Source organism: Ammospiza caudacuta, chromosome Z, assembly GCF_027887145.1.
Source record: "Ammospiza caudacuta isolate bAmmCau1 chromosome Z, bAmmCau1.pri, whole genome shotgun sequence".
In the NCBI taxonomy this organism is placed as follows: domain Eukaryota; kingdom Metazoa; phylum Chordata; class Aves; order Passeriformes; family Passerellidae; genus Ammospiza; species Ammospiza caudacuta.
This window is the reverse complement of record NC_080632.1, coordinates 6,088,369-6,105,568: the sequence shown is the minus strand read 5'-3', so window position 1 is coordinate 6,105,568 and position 17,200 is coordinate 6,088,369. Positions and strand designations below refer to the sequence as shown.

The following is a 17,200-nucleotide window of genomic DNA, read 5'->3' as shown; positions in this document are numbered from 1 at the left end:
AGTTCCCGTCTGCTTGAGCGTGCCAGGCAGCAGATGGGGCTGGGACAAGTCCCTCCCAGCTGTCCCTGTTTGCGTGGCAGAAACCTCTAAGGGTGGGCTGGGGGGCACAAACCAGGGCCCCTCAGAGGCTCACAGTGAGCCCCCCAGAGCCCCTGCTGCCCACAGCCAAATCTCTGACCCCTAGGCTGGGACTGGCTTCCTTGGCTTCCTGCACCACCATTTCATGTCTCTGTACCCTGAATTGCTCTATTTCAATTCTTTTGCCATTAGATAAAAATGAACACCCCAGCAAATTACAAAACAAGGTGACAGAAACAGTCAGGAAACAGAGCACCTCTCTTCTCAGGAAATGCAGAGAGAGGTGGAGTTATTCAGTTTTGTGAAGAACAGGCCCCAGGGAGACTTTGTTGCCACTTTCCAAGACTTCAGAGTGGTTTTGAAGAAAGTGGTGGATAGCTTTTTTACAGGGCCACTTAGAATAGGATGTGGGCGAATTTTTTAAAAAACAAAGGACATCTAATCAGAGTAGGCCTAAACAAGAATTTGCTCACTCAGAGCATGGTGCCACCCTGGCACAGGTTGTTCCAAGAGCTTGTTGGTGCCCCGTCCATGGAACCATTCCAGGTTAGGTGGCAAAGGGCTCTGAGCAACCTGATCTCTTTAAAGATGTCACTGCTCATTGCAGGACACTTGGACCAGAGGACTTTTATAGGGCCCTGCCAGCCCAGCCCAGTCTAGGATTCCTCACCATTTTCATTTGAAGAGCAGCAAGAGTGGAGGTGAGGAGGAAGGGGGCTCAGCTGATGCCTTGGACTTCAGTGGAGGAGGACCCCATCCCTCAGACCCTGTTTCACCTGCAGCCCCTTCACATTTTACCTTCAGGAGCTCCTTGGCAGACCAGCGCTGCTGCTCATCTGTCTGCAGGCAGTGGCTCAGGAAGTCACGCAGGCAAGGCGAGAATCGGTTGGGGTGCCGCAGCCTTGGGGTCCCTATTACTGCGATCAGGAGTTTAACCTGGGAAAAAAGGAGACACGAGGCTCCACCTGCTGCTTTCACATCTCTAAGTTCTCTCCCAGATCCCTTTGTTTAACCTCTGTTCTTCAGTGGCAGTTCCTGCCCTGGCAGAGACCCAGAGATGACCTTCCTTTACCAACCAAAAACCCAAACCCCAATGCAACCACAGCTTTTCCACCATCCCGTAGATCTTGCCTTGTCAGCTGATTTCATTGACTGACCTAGTTAGTTGGAAGGAACTACATCAACAAAAGCATGTTTGCTTCTCCAAGGATTCATACCAGCTTGAGAGGCTTTTTGGAAGAGGGACATTGCTATACTAATGTCACAGACATCTTTTGTGAAAAATCTTTTCTTTAAGATTTTTCCCTCTTCTGAGAAGCTGAAGCACCAGAGAAAGAATGTAAACAATAGTTATCTGCTGCTGTGGAATGCAACAGGTGCACCTGTGATTGGCTCATGTTGCATGTTTACAATTAATGGCCAATCAAAGACTGAGCTCTCTCTGAGACAAAATCAGAGAGAGCTCCTTTGTTGATTAATTCCTTTTCTATTCTTAACATAGCAGCTTCTGAGACTTTTCTCTCTATTCCTATTAACATAGTCACTAAGTAATATATAACATAAAATAATAAATCCAACGTTCTGATCAGAGAGTCAAAATTCTCGACTCTCTCTTCAACCCTGAAAAACCCTTGCAAGCCCTGTAACATCCTAACTAATTTCAAGGATTAATACATGAAAGGCATATCTGCAGTGCCTGTTGGTCCCTTAAGTACAGCTCCTGTAGAACAAAATTCATCAAGCTTTTTGGGCTGTTCTTGAAAACAATGGTAATTGGAAGAAAAGAAAGGAAATCCATCAGTTAATCCCCAGGTAAGGAAACAAACATTTACAATCTCATCTTCTAACACAGACACATTAAGATGCATGCACAAATGTATTGGGATTAAAATGCCTGCTTGGGCACACAGGAGTCACCTGCAGTTCTGTCTCTCAGCAGTCTAAAAAATTTCAGCTTCCCATTTTTCACCAAAAGAAAAATTGTTATGGTCAGGAGAAGGAGAGGTGCCATCCCTATGGTCACCCTCTGCTCATTTGGCTACTCAAGTGAATGCATTTATGGTAGTCCCATCCCAGAAAGTGCCAGGAAACACTGGGAGGTTTTGGCAGGCTCTCTGCATCACCAGGCTCTGGCTGGGTGATGTGGAGAACATGCCTTGGGCTACGAGAGAAACACGGTCACTGAGTGTTTCAGCAACACTGCACAAGAAGCAGAAGAGACTGTGTTGCCTTTACACCCTCATGCCCAGGTTTCAGGCATGTTTCCCAGTGAGAAGAAACTGCACGGTGGGCAAAGTTCCTCCCTAAAAAACAGTGCTTTAGAAACTTTGTTGGGTTTGGGTTTCCTTCCATCATGTCTGGAAAGATAACAGTAGTTCTAAGGTGCTTGTTTCCTGTTACTTGGGGCCATCTTCACAGACAAAAGAACTGGAACCAAAGGAAAGTGTTGCCTGAGAATAGAGTTTCTTTGGAGTTTGTTTCATGTGGTAAGGCTTGAGCTCCCCCACTGATGCAACCAAAACTACAGCAGATGCTGATGTGTTGCAGGGACATTTTTAGGAGGGGACCTTGGTGGAAGTAGTTCCAGCAGATGGCAATGGGATTTTGTCCAATGGCACACAGGACATGGGGCAGGTGAGAAAGACAGTAGGATCAATGAGTATTTGCTTCTTACTGAGGCAGGACTTCGGTTCCAGTAAGGAGGTCCTTGTTCTACCATTTCGATGCCCACGATTCCAAAAGACCATATGTCCACTTTGGGGCCATATGGTTGATGCGTCACCATTTCAGGCGCCAGCCACCAAGTTGTCCCGGCTACCGAGCACCGTCTGCTCTGCTCAGGTGTGAGCTGAGTAGAGAGGCCAAAATCAGCTGAGGAGAAAACAAAATACGGGTCTTATCTGAATTCTGTGCAATTAGGAAAGCAAGCAAAAGAATTCCCCAGTAGAAGTTTGAAAATGTGCTGTTGAATCTCCTGGCATTGGTGACTTAAAAAATCCCCCCATTTTTTACACTGCCTCCAGCAGTAGCTTTTGTTCTTTGAAAGCTTTACACTTGTAGCTCCCTCCCTCTGGCAGGGACACACACAGAGCAAGGCCACTCCTGACTGCTTGTTCCTTCTCATACCTCTGTGCACATTGCAACCATGTCACCAGCTCATGGTTGACATGGTGTCCCTGCGCTGCCACCAGCACCATTTCTGGGGAGCTGGCAGTCACTCAAAGCAGCCCTAAACCCCACATCCCTGGAATGCTGCACCTGACCAAGAATACACTGACCCAGCTTTACAGAACCGTCGCTTCTGAGAAGGATGTTGCCACTCTTCACATCTCGGTGGATCACATGGTTTGAATGAAGAAAATACAGTCCTTGCAGGCACTGAAAGAGAAAACAGAAAGAAGAAGGAAAAAATAAGTGATGGGATTTCATCACATAAGAAAGGAAACAAAGAATCTAACAGATTCCCTTTCCACAGGGGAATGGGGAGTAATGGCAGAACACAGTGCCACTGAGAGGAAGAGCTCGCTGCTCCAACACTTGCAGAGCAGGACCTTTCTGACGAAAGGCACATCAGCTTTTGAAAGAGCAACAGCACCTGCTGTTGTAGACTGTCCCCTGCAAACCAGCCAGGATGACTGCTGCTGCAGTGCATGTGTTCAGAAGCAAAGAGCATTTGGGCTGCAGTCCTGTCCTTTTTAGCTGAGGACTGAAAGAAATGAGTCTCTTTTTTCCTTTGCTGTTTGTTTCAAACCCTGTCACCAGCACCTTTGCTTTCACAGGCAAAGAATGCAGTGAAGACAGGCAAAAGTTTAGCGAGGTAAGATGGACAACAGCAAATACATCAGGCAGAGTGAGAGTACAACAGCAGGAGATAAGAGTACTGGCACTGAGTACAGTGAGTGCAGGGGCACTAGCAGGCCTTTCACTTGAAGTGCTTTTACTTGCCCATAGCATACCAGCAATACAGAAACAAAACTTGGCAGATGAAACCTCTCCTGATCTGAGCCCCTGTTTCCCAGACAACCCTGCCCAAGTCCTTGGAAACACAGACTGGATTGCTGACCTCCCGACAGATGGCTGCCATGTGGTCTTCAGACAGGCAAGTCTTGCTAATGACGTCGCTCAGAGTGCCTCCATCCATGAACTCCATAACTAGCCAGAGTTCCTCACCCAGAAGGTAGCTGAAAGAAGGAAACAAGGGTGTGGAGATAAATATGCATGGCTGTCTTGATTTTTTGCTTCTGGGGTTTTTGTTTCCAGGTTCCTTTGTGACTAGGACAGAATCAGAGGAATAGACGTTCCCTGTCAGCTCTGCATTGTTTGCAGTCTGTGCAGTCTGGAGGAGAAAGACACAGCTGTGAAAAAGGAGATGTCTTAGATGGACAGCAAGTGAAAAGTGCAGTTTAGTAACAGCCCAGATAAAAATATGTCAGGCATAGTGTTTCTGGAAATAAGCACCTAGTCTTCCTGGCATGCACAGCAATGGCAACGAGCGCTAATGATCTAAGGGAAATCCACTTCAGGATGGTTCATCAGCATTTAAGAAACTTTAAAAAATCTGTCCCAAAAAAGTGTGGAGGCCATGTACTTCAAGGCTATTGACTTAGGAAGATACAGCTGATCCAGGTTTTGAATAATTTTGGAATAATTTTCAAACTAGGAGTGCCAGGGAAGACTCAGGCAGACAAGATGCACTCTCTTCTAATCCATTGGAGATGAATAGAGAAATATGAATGAATAAAAATTAACAGCTCTACTTTCTGCAACTGACCAAAGTGGGTTTTTAACCTCTCATATTTGCTGTATGTAAATGCTGTATGTAAATTGATGGGATAAGACCAAGACCTCTCACCTGTCTAAATAATTCACAACACTGGGACTCCTGTATCTCTTCATAATCATGATTTCATTAACAGTTAGTTGCTTGCTCCTCAGTCCTTTTAGATTTATTTTCTTTATGGCCACCTAAAATGACATTTAAAATCAGTAACTTGAGAAGTTGGTGGCATGAGACCACAATGCAATGGAGCAAGTGATTTTGCAATGACACAGCTGAGCTGTGCCAAACTGCCTTGTGATTAGGCACTGCAGTAATTAGGAACTGACATTCCAACAGCCCATTTCTCTGCTCCCTTGGGGGCCAGTTACAGGACATGTGGGGCCACTGACGTTTTGCTTTGTCCACTTGGTAACAGTGGTGTCTCAGCTATGACCCACAAACCTCTGACCACAATCTCTGCTGCTTTGTTTGGGATTCAGAAGAAATAATCCATGCCTTAACACTCTGTGGATACATCTTGCAAAGGCTATGGGTGGGTCTTAGGGCTTTTAGGGCACCTTGCAGATCTCTCCCTATGTGCAATTGCCAAGTGCAGCACTGCAAGCGGCTAAGGAACTACCAGCAACTTTCAGATGGATTTGCTGGCCACCAGAATTGAGAATTCAGGACTCTGAAGCTGTAGCCCCAAAGAGCAGGGAGGTGCTCTAAAGCACCACCTTTGTTTTAGCAATGGAGAGCGAGTGAGCGCGTCCTTCTCTGAAAGGAAGTGCTGCCCTCCGTGCCTTCCTTCTGGCAGCTGAGGAGGACAAAGTGCCAAATGTATTTTGCAGGCTGGCACCACTCTGTGCTTCTTGTGCCTTTTCAGCACGGCTCTACCCAAAGCTCCAGCCACAGCTCACACCAGAAGGGAAAGCCCCTCAAGAGCAGCAGAGTCTGCAGGGCCTGTTGATATTTACCTCTCCTCCTGTGGCATTGTTGAGTGCTCTGACCACTTGTCCAAAACCCCTAGAAACAAAACAGAAGGAGAGAAAGGAGAAGCTGTTTAGGTCCTAAAGTGAAAGCCAGCCCACAGAGGAGATCTGTGCTGGCAATGCCAAAAACCTGGAGGATGCAGGAGGGCTCTGCCAGAAGGCAGATGATGCATTTTCCTCTCAAGTGCAGGCACTGGGCCTGTTCCTGAAGCGCTGGAATTCAACTTCTAAAGGGAGTTTATTCTTTCCTCTTGGGTTTCACTTTCTAAACTGTGTGGTTCCTATCCTGACCACAGAGTATTTCCTTCTGCCAATGAGGGGAAAGAAATGCTCCTGGCAACTCTTATCTCACACAGCTTTGATAGGGATAGGTTGCTCTTTGAGGCAAGCAAGTTTCTTCTTTTTCCATTAGTATGCCAGAATGATTTTGAGACACAGAAAAATGCTAAAGAAATTAACACTGAGCATTCCCACACTTGAGAGACAAGGAGATCTCCCAGATCCTGTTCTTTGATGCAGGCAATACTTTGTCAGCATAGAGATGTCTCTTACAGTGCCTTCTGAGCACACTCACAAATTCTGAGCAGCACTGAGAGATGGGATCATCTATCTCCAGTGTCTGAACATGTTTTCAGCTTGCGTGACTTCACGCTGGATAGACATTTCACCAGAAAAACACCTGGCCCATGGCTGTGCAGGGGTATCTGCGTTTGGACTCACCCGCTGCCAATACGTTCCTTTTCAGTGTATTTCATCACAGGATTTTCCTGGTTCACCATTCTCCCTGAGAGAAACAAAATGCAAGATGCTGACTTTAAAGCAGAGATCCCAGCTTCCAGGAGATACAAAAGGCAGCCCCACTCTCTGGGGTTCTCAGCCCTTTGTGCTCAGCTGGGTAACAACCACCACAACAGCAAAAGGATGGGCAGCCCTGCAGTGCAGATGGCTGGCACAGAGACTGATTTTGTACAGTCCTTTGAGAAGTTCTCTTAACAGGAAACAAAAGCACAGGGACATGCATTTCCAGGAGAGAAGGATATCTTCTCTACCTTTCAGCTGTTTGCCAAAATAATGCCTTTCCGTTTGTAAAGCAGAGCAGCTCATGCTAGAACCAATCCCAGTGGGGTTTCAGCATCAGGACCCTGACCTGTTCATGAGCAGGCTGAGCTCAAAGATGCCCCTCTCCCAGCTAAGGAAGGCTCCAGCCTCTGCAGTCAAAGCAACCCTCAGGGACAGGGCAGCTAGCACAACAAGGCTGGCAAAGCCCAAGCATGAGCACTGACAGGCAGTGGGAAGAAGCCACAGCCAGTCTGAGCCCCGTATAACCTGTTGTCCCCATTCAGGACACAACAGGATGGGCTTTGAGATCAGCCCCACCGAGGTGTGGATCAGTGCCCTTTTTGTCCCAACAGGTGATGGTAGACACAGAATCCACTGGGCTCTGCTCTCAGCCCCACCAGGTCTTATCTGAGAGCACAGCACTGGCAGCTGGTATGGGCAAGAGGCAGATTCATTGGGTTGTGCTGCAGAATCACAAAGGACTTGATGTGTTTTCCTAGAAACTGACCTGAGCAGGGCTTGGCCCAACAGGTAGGATCCTAACAGTCAGGGGAAAGAGTGGGAATCGGGTATGGAAAAGTGCCATGGATCTGAGGAATATACCATGGCTGGGCTGGAGGCTCTCTCCTGAGAAATGCCTGCAGTACAGTTTTATCTGATCACGCCACTTGGATGTGTCTCTTAGACACATCTTGAAAAGCATAAAACTAGAAGATTAAATAAAGTTTGTTACAAAAGTATCTGATTTTTTGGGGGGGCACATGGAAAACACCTCTTGCTTTCTATTTTCCTGTAACCTGATGTTCTTTCAAAGTAGGTGGTATTGACAAAAACATAGCATTCTCTTATTGACAAAAAATATAGCATTCTCATGAAAATAAACTGTGGGTGTAGTAGATGTAACAGTAACAGTCATAAAAATGTCAGCAGTTAGACGTGACACAGAAGAGCTCTTTCAGGACGGAGAAAAACCAACTCCACCAAAAAAACCCCACAAACCATCAACAAAAAAAAACCCCAAAACACAACAAAAAACCTCACAAAACCCAAAACCAAAAAATCACCACAAAAAATAAACAGTACAAAAACATCCCCCCTCAAAAAAAAAAAAATCACCAATCAAAAAGACAAAACTCCAAAACCAGTCCATTTCTGTGAAGTTTTTTTGCTCTGATGACTGGTTGGAAGTCAGGACTCTAAGGAAAATTTAGGAAGCTGAAAATTCTATTCAGTTTGGCCACTAGCACACAGGACTTTCCTAGATCATTTGCTAGGTCACAGCCTTCTACTGATGCAAGGACAATCCCTGCTTCAGCATTTAGCAGAGAGGGAAACTCAGGCAAACCCAAGCCAGTCCAAGGTGCCCTCAGAGGCAGCAGGAACACCCAGAGCGCTCTCTCGCTGCCTCAGAGCACAGCACTGCTCAGGGGAGTCCTAAATGGCCCTGTGACACCAAACTCAGGAGGAGCATTTGGTACAGCTCTGCTGACACCTGCACACAATGCACTGTCCCTCAGACAAGAAACACACCAGACATACCCAGCATCTCCAGGTACCTCTTCTCAGTCTCCTGTTTCGGAGAGATGAAGGAACTGCCCAAGCTTGAGGTTCCAGGTTTTACAGAATGGCTTCTTCCAGGCAATGCTGCTGCGGCAGCAAGCTCAGAGCCCTTGGTGTGCTGGACCTGGAGCACTTCTGGTGGGCACTGTTCCTGTGCCTCACTCTTAACTTGGGGTCCGTCATTGCCAGACATTTGCTGGAAGTCTTCGCAGGCTGCCCGGTCAGATGTCAACTCTTGCTCCTCAAATGAAACAGAACAAAGGAGTCAGACACTACAGCTTGTCCCTGTCAGCCAGGAGTCATCGACTGTGAGGAAAGGGAAAGAACAGATTGACAAGGAATGCAGACAGCTTGTTTCAGTCCCCCATCTGGGTCTGAGAACAGGAGAGCAGGAATCAATTTGGATGACTGCTGGCAAAAAGGCCAAAGGAAAAATTCCACTATCCAGGGAAGCACAGGAGATTGAGCACACCAGGAAATGTCCTTCAGAGTGACTGTGATACACACTACAGCAGGATGGCACTCAGAGGCATGGCCCCACTCCCTGCTGCTCTGCACTGGAAAGGCAAAAAGGGCAGAAACCACCAGTTTGGTGACTGCAGTGACTGCATCCCTCTTTCACTCACTTGCTTTTGTAGAGAATGAGGGAAGCAATTAAGTTTCTCCCTGATGATTTTCATTTCTTCCTCCAGCCTCTTCTGCCTTGTCTTGATCCTAGTGTCAGCTATCTGAAGCTCAGCGTTTAGCTGTTCCTTCATGTTCTCTAAAAAACAAGCGAGAGGATGTTTCATGAGTGGAGTGCCTGCCACTCTTTCACTCACCTGGTTTTGTTGATCGCCCCTCTGCTGATGGAGATTCTCCTCTTGATTTCTTCCCATGTCTTCCTTGTTCATGTTCTTCACGTCCATGATGGCACTCTGAGCTTCGGGCAGCTCTGCTTGTGGCTCTGCCTTGATCTTCTGTACACACAAATGCAGGACAAGTGACTCTTGCTCAGGCTCCGTTTTTTTCCTCTTGCAGCCTCAAAATCACATTTATTCAGCCACTTCTTTCTGCCTCCCTGCCCACCTTGCTTCCATTGCAAACCTCCTGTCCCAGGGCTGATCTCTGCAGATTCCAAGGCTCTGTGCTTCCAGTGCCTGTGGGACTCCTGGCCTCCTCAGTCCCAAGAGCTCTGGTTTATGCCCCTCTTCCTGCCGTTCCCTCTGAGCCTTGGCCAGTCAGGCTTACCTGGCCATTGTCCTGTGGCTCTTCCACCTGCTGCCTGAGCTGCTCTTCCTGCTCTTGGGCTGGGAACAGCTCTTCCTGAGTTTGGCATGGCATCTCTGTTGAAGCAATCTGCTCCTGCTCTTTCTCTAGAAGCACCTGCACAGAAAGCAAGAGAAGATGGGTTTCAGCTTCCCATACAACCTTTGTGGGCCAAGACTCAAAGACTGCTGGGCTCACACATTCCCAAAGCACTGTGCTGCTGCTCTCCAGGGTCATTCTCTGTTCAAGGGGAGGCACAGATTCCAAAGTGACCCTGGCCCTACAATCAGGGGCCATCTGGGACTGAAGCTCCAACAGCCTCTCAGGCAGCTGACAGGGAAGCTGTGGCATTCCTCAAGGGTCTGGTGAGGGCTTCCCTCTGCTTCTGCCATGTCCTGTTTGTCTTTCAGTAGTGACTGACACCCTGCCCTGTCCCACAGCTCCATCCTGGCTCTGCAAGTGGCTTCAGCCCTTGTGAGACACTTCTGGAGTTCATGTTCTCTTCAGGCCTGCACAAGCATTCCTGCCTTTCTGACATCTGCACTCTTGTTAGAAAACCTGGTCATTCAGAAGATGAGGATGAATGCAAAGTTCTCTGATGGGTGTGACTGAGCCCCTAGGGCCACTTCAGTATACGGAAGAGGACCAAGGTGTTTTTTCTCTCTCTTTTGTCAACTGAGAATTCTGACCAGCAGTTACAGAGACTCTCCTAAGGCCCCATTAATGAATGCACTTACACAGCCCTGGGGATGCCAGTGAAGGAAACCATGCGTCATGTAATGTATGGCATGTGTGACCAGAGTCACCGAACACCACCTAAACCTGGAATTGTTCCACCTCTCTAGGACAGGCAGAAATTTAAAGAATTAACTGGGGACTTCAGGGCAGAAGAGGCCAGAGGACTAAAACAACTCTGAGGGGAAAAACGATCATATCTGGAAGGGAAAACATCTCTGCCTGCTCAGAACTGGTCAAGAGAACATGTCTCTAATCCCCTCCTGAGAGGGATGCTTTAGGTGACATCTCCAAATGCCTTGGACCAGAGCCAGGAAGATTCAATTATGTAAATGTTGCATAGATATATAAATGGACAGATAGATAGATAGATAGATAGATAGATAGATAGATAGAGAGATCTCATTACTGAAATCTCTCTTTAATGTCCTCTCTATTGCTACACACATCAAAACTTGATAGCCAGTGCCCTGCTCAGCAGCAATCCTGAGAATGCTCTCCTGTAGCTTCAATAAAGGACACTCTTGGGGAATCTGGAGCATGTAGGTCCTATGGAAAGGGGTCAGACTCAAAGCATTGCACTGGGAACTGCGCTCTCTGTGCATCTGTGCTCGAGCAAGTTCTTCTCTTGGACTCAATCACACTGATGGTGCTAAAGTGTCTGGAATCAGAAATGCAGCCCAGCCACTCCCAGCTCCTGTGATCTCTGAGGAGCACGTGGAATGCAAGGACATTGATCTTCTATTTAATTCCCAGACACAACACACACTGATTACCTGGGCAGCAAAAACGCATAGGCGCTGCTAAGCTCAAAGTGAACAGAAAGACCCTACTGGCTGGAATAGAACCACAACAGCTCCTTCTGCGCCAAGGTCCCTGCACAAAATGATCTGTTCTCATGCAAAAAAAAGCATTCTCCAGAAGTGCTACCGTGGAATATAAAATTTTACCATAGCCAGGCCCAAAGATTTACAAGGCCTGGAAATAATTACGAAAAGCACAATGCTTGGGAGAAAAAGAAAATGAAAAGGCCTCCTCTTAAAAGAAAACCAAAATATAACGATGAAAACAAAGGGGGAAAAGTCGCTACAAACATGGCTATAATATTTGGATATACTGAGGAGATGCTGAAGGCCACTCATGAGCCACTCATTATCCAGACAAAAGGTCCCTCAGTACCTCTTTACTGGCCTTGTGCTGCACTCCCTTGCCCAGCTCCCCTGTCCTGTGCAAACACTGCAGCTGCTCCATGACTTTCGGCTTCCCAGGGGCCCACAGCTGCACACAGCACTCCAGCTGTGGCCGCAGCGCTGCCCAGCACAGGGCCACGCTCACTGCCCTGCTCCTGCTGCCCCACTGCTGCTGACACAGCCCACCATGCCCTTGGCCTTCTTGCCCATCTGGCCACATGCTGCCTCATCTTTAGCTGCTCAAGACGGGCAGAACCCCTGGGTCATTTTCGCCCACACACCTCCCCAAGCACAAAGTTGTCTATCTGACTTATGGTACAGCTTTCACCATTTCAAGATGGCCTTCCCCTTCGGAGCAGCACAAGACAGCAGTCAAGGACTTGCAGCTTCAGCCCCACTCCAGGCTCACATGCACTTTCCAAAGCGGCAGACTACATCACAAAATGCATCCAAAGAAACTTGCCCCTTCTGCTTTTGGCCTCACAAGAAGCCTGCATAATATGCACTTTGTTTCTTTGGTGACATGGGAGAAGAATGAGCATGCACAGCTTCATGGACATCTCCTTGCAGCTTATCAAAGCGAAAAGTCAGCCAGGAAGTAAGACATGATAGAACCGAAGAATTACAGAAGAAAACTGCAGAGCAGTCTTACAAGCCAAACACAACTTTCCAACAAAGGAAAACAAAGAAAGCCCCATGACCTCCAGCACTACCACGTGTGCCCTCAGCCACAGCGCTGCAGAAGCCCAGAGACAGAGGTTCCCTGAGCCAAGCAGCCACATGCTCTCCCACAGGCACCAGCCCTTTGGATTCTCAACATCACAGGTCTAAGGCCAAGTTCTGCTGTCGCTGCGTGCAGGAAATCCCGAGCTCCTGGCAGCACTCCAGCACTCAGCATCCTCAGCCAGCAACAGGAAGCACTGGCTGCTCTGAAACTTGCACCTCTACCTTGCTCTAAAGACACCACCACACACAACTGGCACTTACGGGCTCACGATATCCAGGCTCTGGTGTGAGCACTGATGGAGTTTGGCGCTCCTCCACGTCAATTTGCTCCTCTTGGGCTTCTTCTCCAGGAGCAGCGGGAGCCAGGGGAGAGACGGCTATTGGTTCTGTCAGCTGTGGCAAGAGAGGAGCATAAAGGACAGGCTGTCACCTCTCACTCAAAACCTCATTTCTTTTCAGATCTACCACCTAATGTTTTTAGGAGAAATCAGACCATTTTGTAGCCACACAGGGATTCTAAGTTCCACCGACCAAATTAATATGGGCCAACTCAACAGAATTCTAGATGGATATGAAGTTGATATTTCTCCCTGGCTGCTATCAGCAAGCAATGTTGTCTCTGTATAATGCAGCTTTTAGTTCTTGAATTGAAAAGTAGGAAAGAGACAGCAATCCATTGCTACTGCTGCTACAGACGTGGAAAACTCAAACTGGATCACAGTCTCAGTAAAGTGCTGCAACAGGGAATGCAACATTGTGCAGAAGCGTCTTTGCTTGCTGGAAAATGCAAAAATGATGAAAGCTTCCTCTCCTAGCAAACCAACCAGCCAGCAAGCAACAAGATGGAAGTGTCTCCCACTGCTGTGTCTAAAGCACTTGGATTCAGTGAGGGCATGTTTGTGAGGGAAACGGCCCTTTTGCTGAGCACTATCACATAAGAATAGATGGAAGTCTGCCTGAAGGTCCCTCGTGTGCCTCCCACTGTCCATATTAAAGGTCCCTCAGCGCCTCCTCACTGGCCTTGTGCTGCACTCCCTTGCCCAGCTCCCCTGTCCTTCTCTGCACACACTGCAGCCCCTCAGGGACTTTTTGCTTCCCAGGGCCCACAAGTGCACACAGCACTCCAGATGGCCGCAGCGCTGCCCAGCACAGGGCCACGCTCACTGCCCTGCTCCTGCTGCCCCACTGCTGCTGACACAGCCCACCATGCCCTTGGCCTTCTTGCCCATCTGGCCACATGCTGCCTCGTCTTTCGCTGCTCAAGACCGGCAGAACCCCTGGGTCCTTTTCGCCCACGCAGCTCCCCAACGACAAAGTTGCCTATTTGACTTAAGATACAGCAATCGCCCTTTCAAGATGGCTTTCCCCTTCAGAACTGCACAAGACAGCAGTCAAGGACTTGCAGCTTCAGCCCCACTCCAGGCTCACATGCACTTTCCAAAGCGGCAGACTACATCACAAAATGCATCCAAAGAAACTTGCCCCTTCTGCTTTTGGCCTCACAAGAAGCCTGCATAATATGCACCTTGTTTCTTGGCGACATGGGAGAAGAATGAGCCTGCCCAGCTTCATGGACAACATAACCATCTCCTTGCAGCTTATCAAAGCAAAAGGCAGCTAGGCAATAAGACATGATAGAACTGAAGAATTACAGAAGGAAACTGCAGACCAGTTTCACAAGCCAATCACATCTTTCCAACAAGGGAAAACAAAGAAAGCCCCATGACATCCAGCACTACCACGTGTGCCCTCAGCCACAGCGCTGCAGAAGCCCAGAGACAGAGCTTGCCTGAGCCAAGCAGCCACATGCTCTCCTACAGGCATCAGCCCTTTGGGCCTCAACATCACAGGTCAAAGGCCAAGTTCTGCTGTCGCTGCCTGTAGGAAATCCCGAGCTCCTGGCAGCACTCCAGCACTCAGCATCCTCAGCCAGCAACAGGAAGCGCTGGCTGCTCTGAAACTTGCACCTCTACCTTGCTCTAAAGACACCACCACACACAACTGGCACTTACGGGCTCACGATATCCAGGCTCTGGTGTGAGCACTGATGGAGTCTGCCGCTCCTCCACGTCAATTTGCTCCTCTTGGGCTTCTTCTCCAGGAGCAGCAGGAGCCAGGGGAGAGACGGCTATTGGTTCTGTCAGCTGTGGCAAGAGAGAAGCATAAAGGACAGGCTGTCACCTCTCACTCAAAACCTCATTTCTTTTCAGATCTACCACCTAATGTTTTTAGGAGAAATCAGACCATTTTGTAGCCACACAGGGATTCTAAGTTCCACCGACCAAATTAATATGGCCAACTCAACAGAATTCTAGATGGATATGAAGTTGATATTTCTCCCTGGCTGCTATCAGCAAGCAATGTTGTCTCTGTATAATGCAGCTTTTAGTTCTTGAAAGCTCAGATTTGGAAGAGTAGCAAAGAGACAGCGATCCATTGCTATTGCTTCTGCAGACGTGGAAAACTCAAACTGGATCACAATCTCATTCAAGGCGTCAAAAGGGCAGGAAACAATGTGCAGAAGCATCTTTGCCTGCTGGAACAGGAGAAAACAAACGGGGCTTCCTCTTCTGGCAAACCAACTGTTGCACATTGAGCCATTTCTCAGGGATGAGTCTTTTGTCGCTTGCAGAGAAAACATGGGACGCTCAATATGAGAATTAGCAAGCTTCCTTTATTGAAGAGAGCATCAGATATTTAAACAGCAAGTAATAACCTCATGAATATTCTGTAATTTACACTGTCCATTGGCCACACCACTACATTAGTTCTTCTCCATTCTTTAAATGTTACATCTCACTTTTCTCATGTCTCTTTAACTATTTATTATCATACTACAGCTGGGCGCAAGGACACACTATCTTGCAGGTGTAGGACTTGGAATTGGCCACGGCCTGGTACTTCTGGTACTTTTCCAATTCTTAGCTACTCTCCCAACAACCAACTAGCCAGAAAACACATGATGGAAGTATCACCTATGCTGGTGTCTAAAGCACCCTGATTTACTGAGGGTATTTGGTAGGAAAACAGCGACTGTGCTGAGCACTGTTGTGTAGGGATGGATGAAAATGTGCCTGAAGGTCCCTCACGAACCTCGCATTGTCCAGACTAAAGGTCCCTCAGCGCCTCCTCACTGGCCTTGTGCTGCACTCCCTTGCCCAGCTCCCGTGTCCTTCTCTGCACGCACTGCAGCCCCTCAGGGACTTTCTGCTTCCCAGGGCCCACAAGTGCACACAGCACTCCAGCTGTGGCCACAGCTCTGCCCAGCACAGGGCCACGCTCACTGCCCTGCTCCTGCTGCCCCACTGCTGCTGACACAGCCCACCATGCCCTTGGCCTTCCTGGACACCTGGTCCCAAGCTGGCTCTAGTTCAGCTGATCTTCTACGGCACCCCTGCGGCCTTTTAACCCATGCAGTTTCCCAGCCACAGCATGGCCCGTTTGAGTTCAAATACAGCATCCACCATTTTTACATGTACCTCTTCTGATCAACACAAGGCAGCAGTCAAGCACTCGCGGCTTCACCCCCACTCCAGGCTCCAAGGCTCTTTCCAATGCAACAGACTTCATCACTAAATGCATCAACAGAAACTTGCCCCTTCTGCTTTTGGCCTCACAAGAAGGCTTCCCAAATGCGTGCATACATTCTTTGGCCACACAGGAAAAGAATGGCCCCCACAGCTCCATGCACATAACATCCATCTCCTTGCAGCGTATCAAAAGACAAAAGACACCTGGCCCAAAAGAAATTGTTGAACTGAAGAATAACTCAACAAAACTGCAGACCAATTTCACAAGCCAAACACACCTTTCCAACAAGGGAAAACAAAGAAACAAAGGCCCGTGCCATCCAGCACTACCACGTGTGCCCTCGGTCACAGCGCTGCAGAAGCCCAGAGACAGAGCTTCCCCGAGCCAAGCAGCCACATGCTCTACCACAGGCATCAGTCCTTTGGGCTCTCAACATCACAGGTCAAAGGCCAAGTTCTGCTGTCGCTGCCTGTAGGAAATCCCGAGCTCCTGGCAGCACTCTAGCACTCAGCATCCTCAGCCAGCAACAGGAAGCACTGGCTGCTCTGAAACTTGCACCTCTACCTTGCTCTAATGACAGCACCAAACACAACTGGCACTTACGGGCTCACGATATCCAGGCTCTGGTGTGAGCACTGATGGAGTCTGGCGCTCCTTCACTTCAATTTGCTCCTCTTGGGCTTCTTCTCCAGGAGCAGCGGGAGCCAGGGGAGAGATGGCTATTGGTTCTGTCAGCTGTGGCAAGAGAGGAGCATAAAGGACAGGCTGTCACCTCTCACTCAAAACCTCATTTCTTTTCAGATCTACCACCTAATGTTTTTAGGAGAAATCAGACCATTTTGTAGCCACACAGGGATTCTAAGTTCCACCGACCAAATTAATTTGGGCCAACTCAACACAATTCTAGATGGATATGAAGTTGATATTTCTCCCTGGCTGCTATCAGCAAGCAATGTTGTCTCTGTATAATGCAGCTTTTAGTTCTTGAAAGCTCAGATTTGGAAGAGTAGCAAAGAGACAGCGATCCATTGCTATTGCTTCTGCAGACGTGGAAAACTCAAACTGGATCACAATCTCATTCAAGGCGTCAAAAGGGCAGGAAACAATGTGCAGAAGCATCTTTGCCTGCTGGAACAGGAGAAAACAAACGGGGCTTCCTCTTCTGGCAAACCAACTGTTGCACATTGAGCCATTTCTCAGGGATGAGTCTTTTGTCGCTTGCAGAGAAAACATGGGACGCTCAATATGAGAATTAGCAAGCTTCCTTTATTGAAGAGAGCATCAGATATTTAAACAGCAAGTAATAACCTCATGAATATTCT

The 17,200-nt window shown here is 48.1% G+C and overlaps 1 protein-coding gene across 1 annotated transcript in view; it reads right to left on the bottom strand.

Annotated features, from left to right (window-relative positions):
- LOC131571253 (serine/threonine-protein kinase PAK 3-like) overlaps positions 1-17,200 on the bottom strand; it is a 76,712-nt gene that overhangs the window by 20,126 nt on the left and 39,386 nt on the right. Inside the window, 7 exon segments of the mRNA XM_058823897.1 lie at positions 877-1,014; positions 2,753-2,949; positions 3,357-3,456; positions 4,142-4,259; positions 4,931-5,043; positions 9,075-9,407; positions 9,679-9,813. Of these exon segments, the coding sequence (XP_058679880.1) occupies positions 877-1,014; positions 2,753-2,949; positions 3,357-3,456; positions 4,142-4,259; positions 4,931-5,043; positions 9,075-9,407; positions 9,679-9,813 (1,134 nt within the window).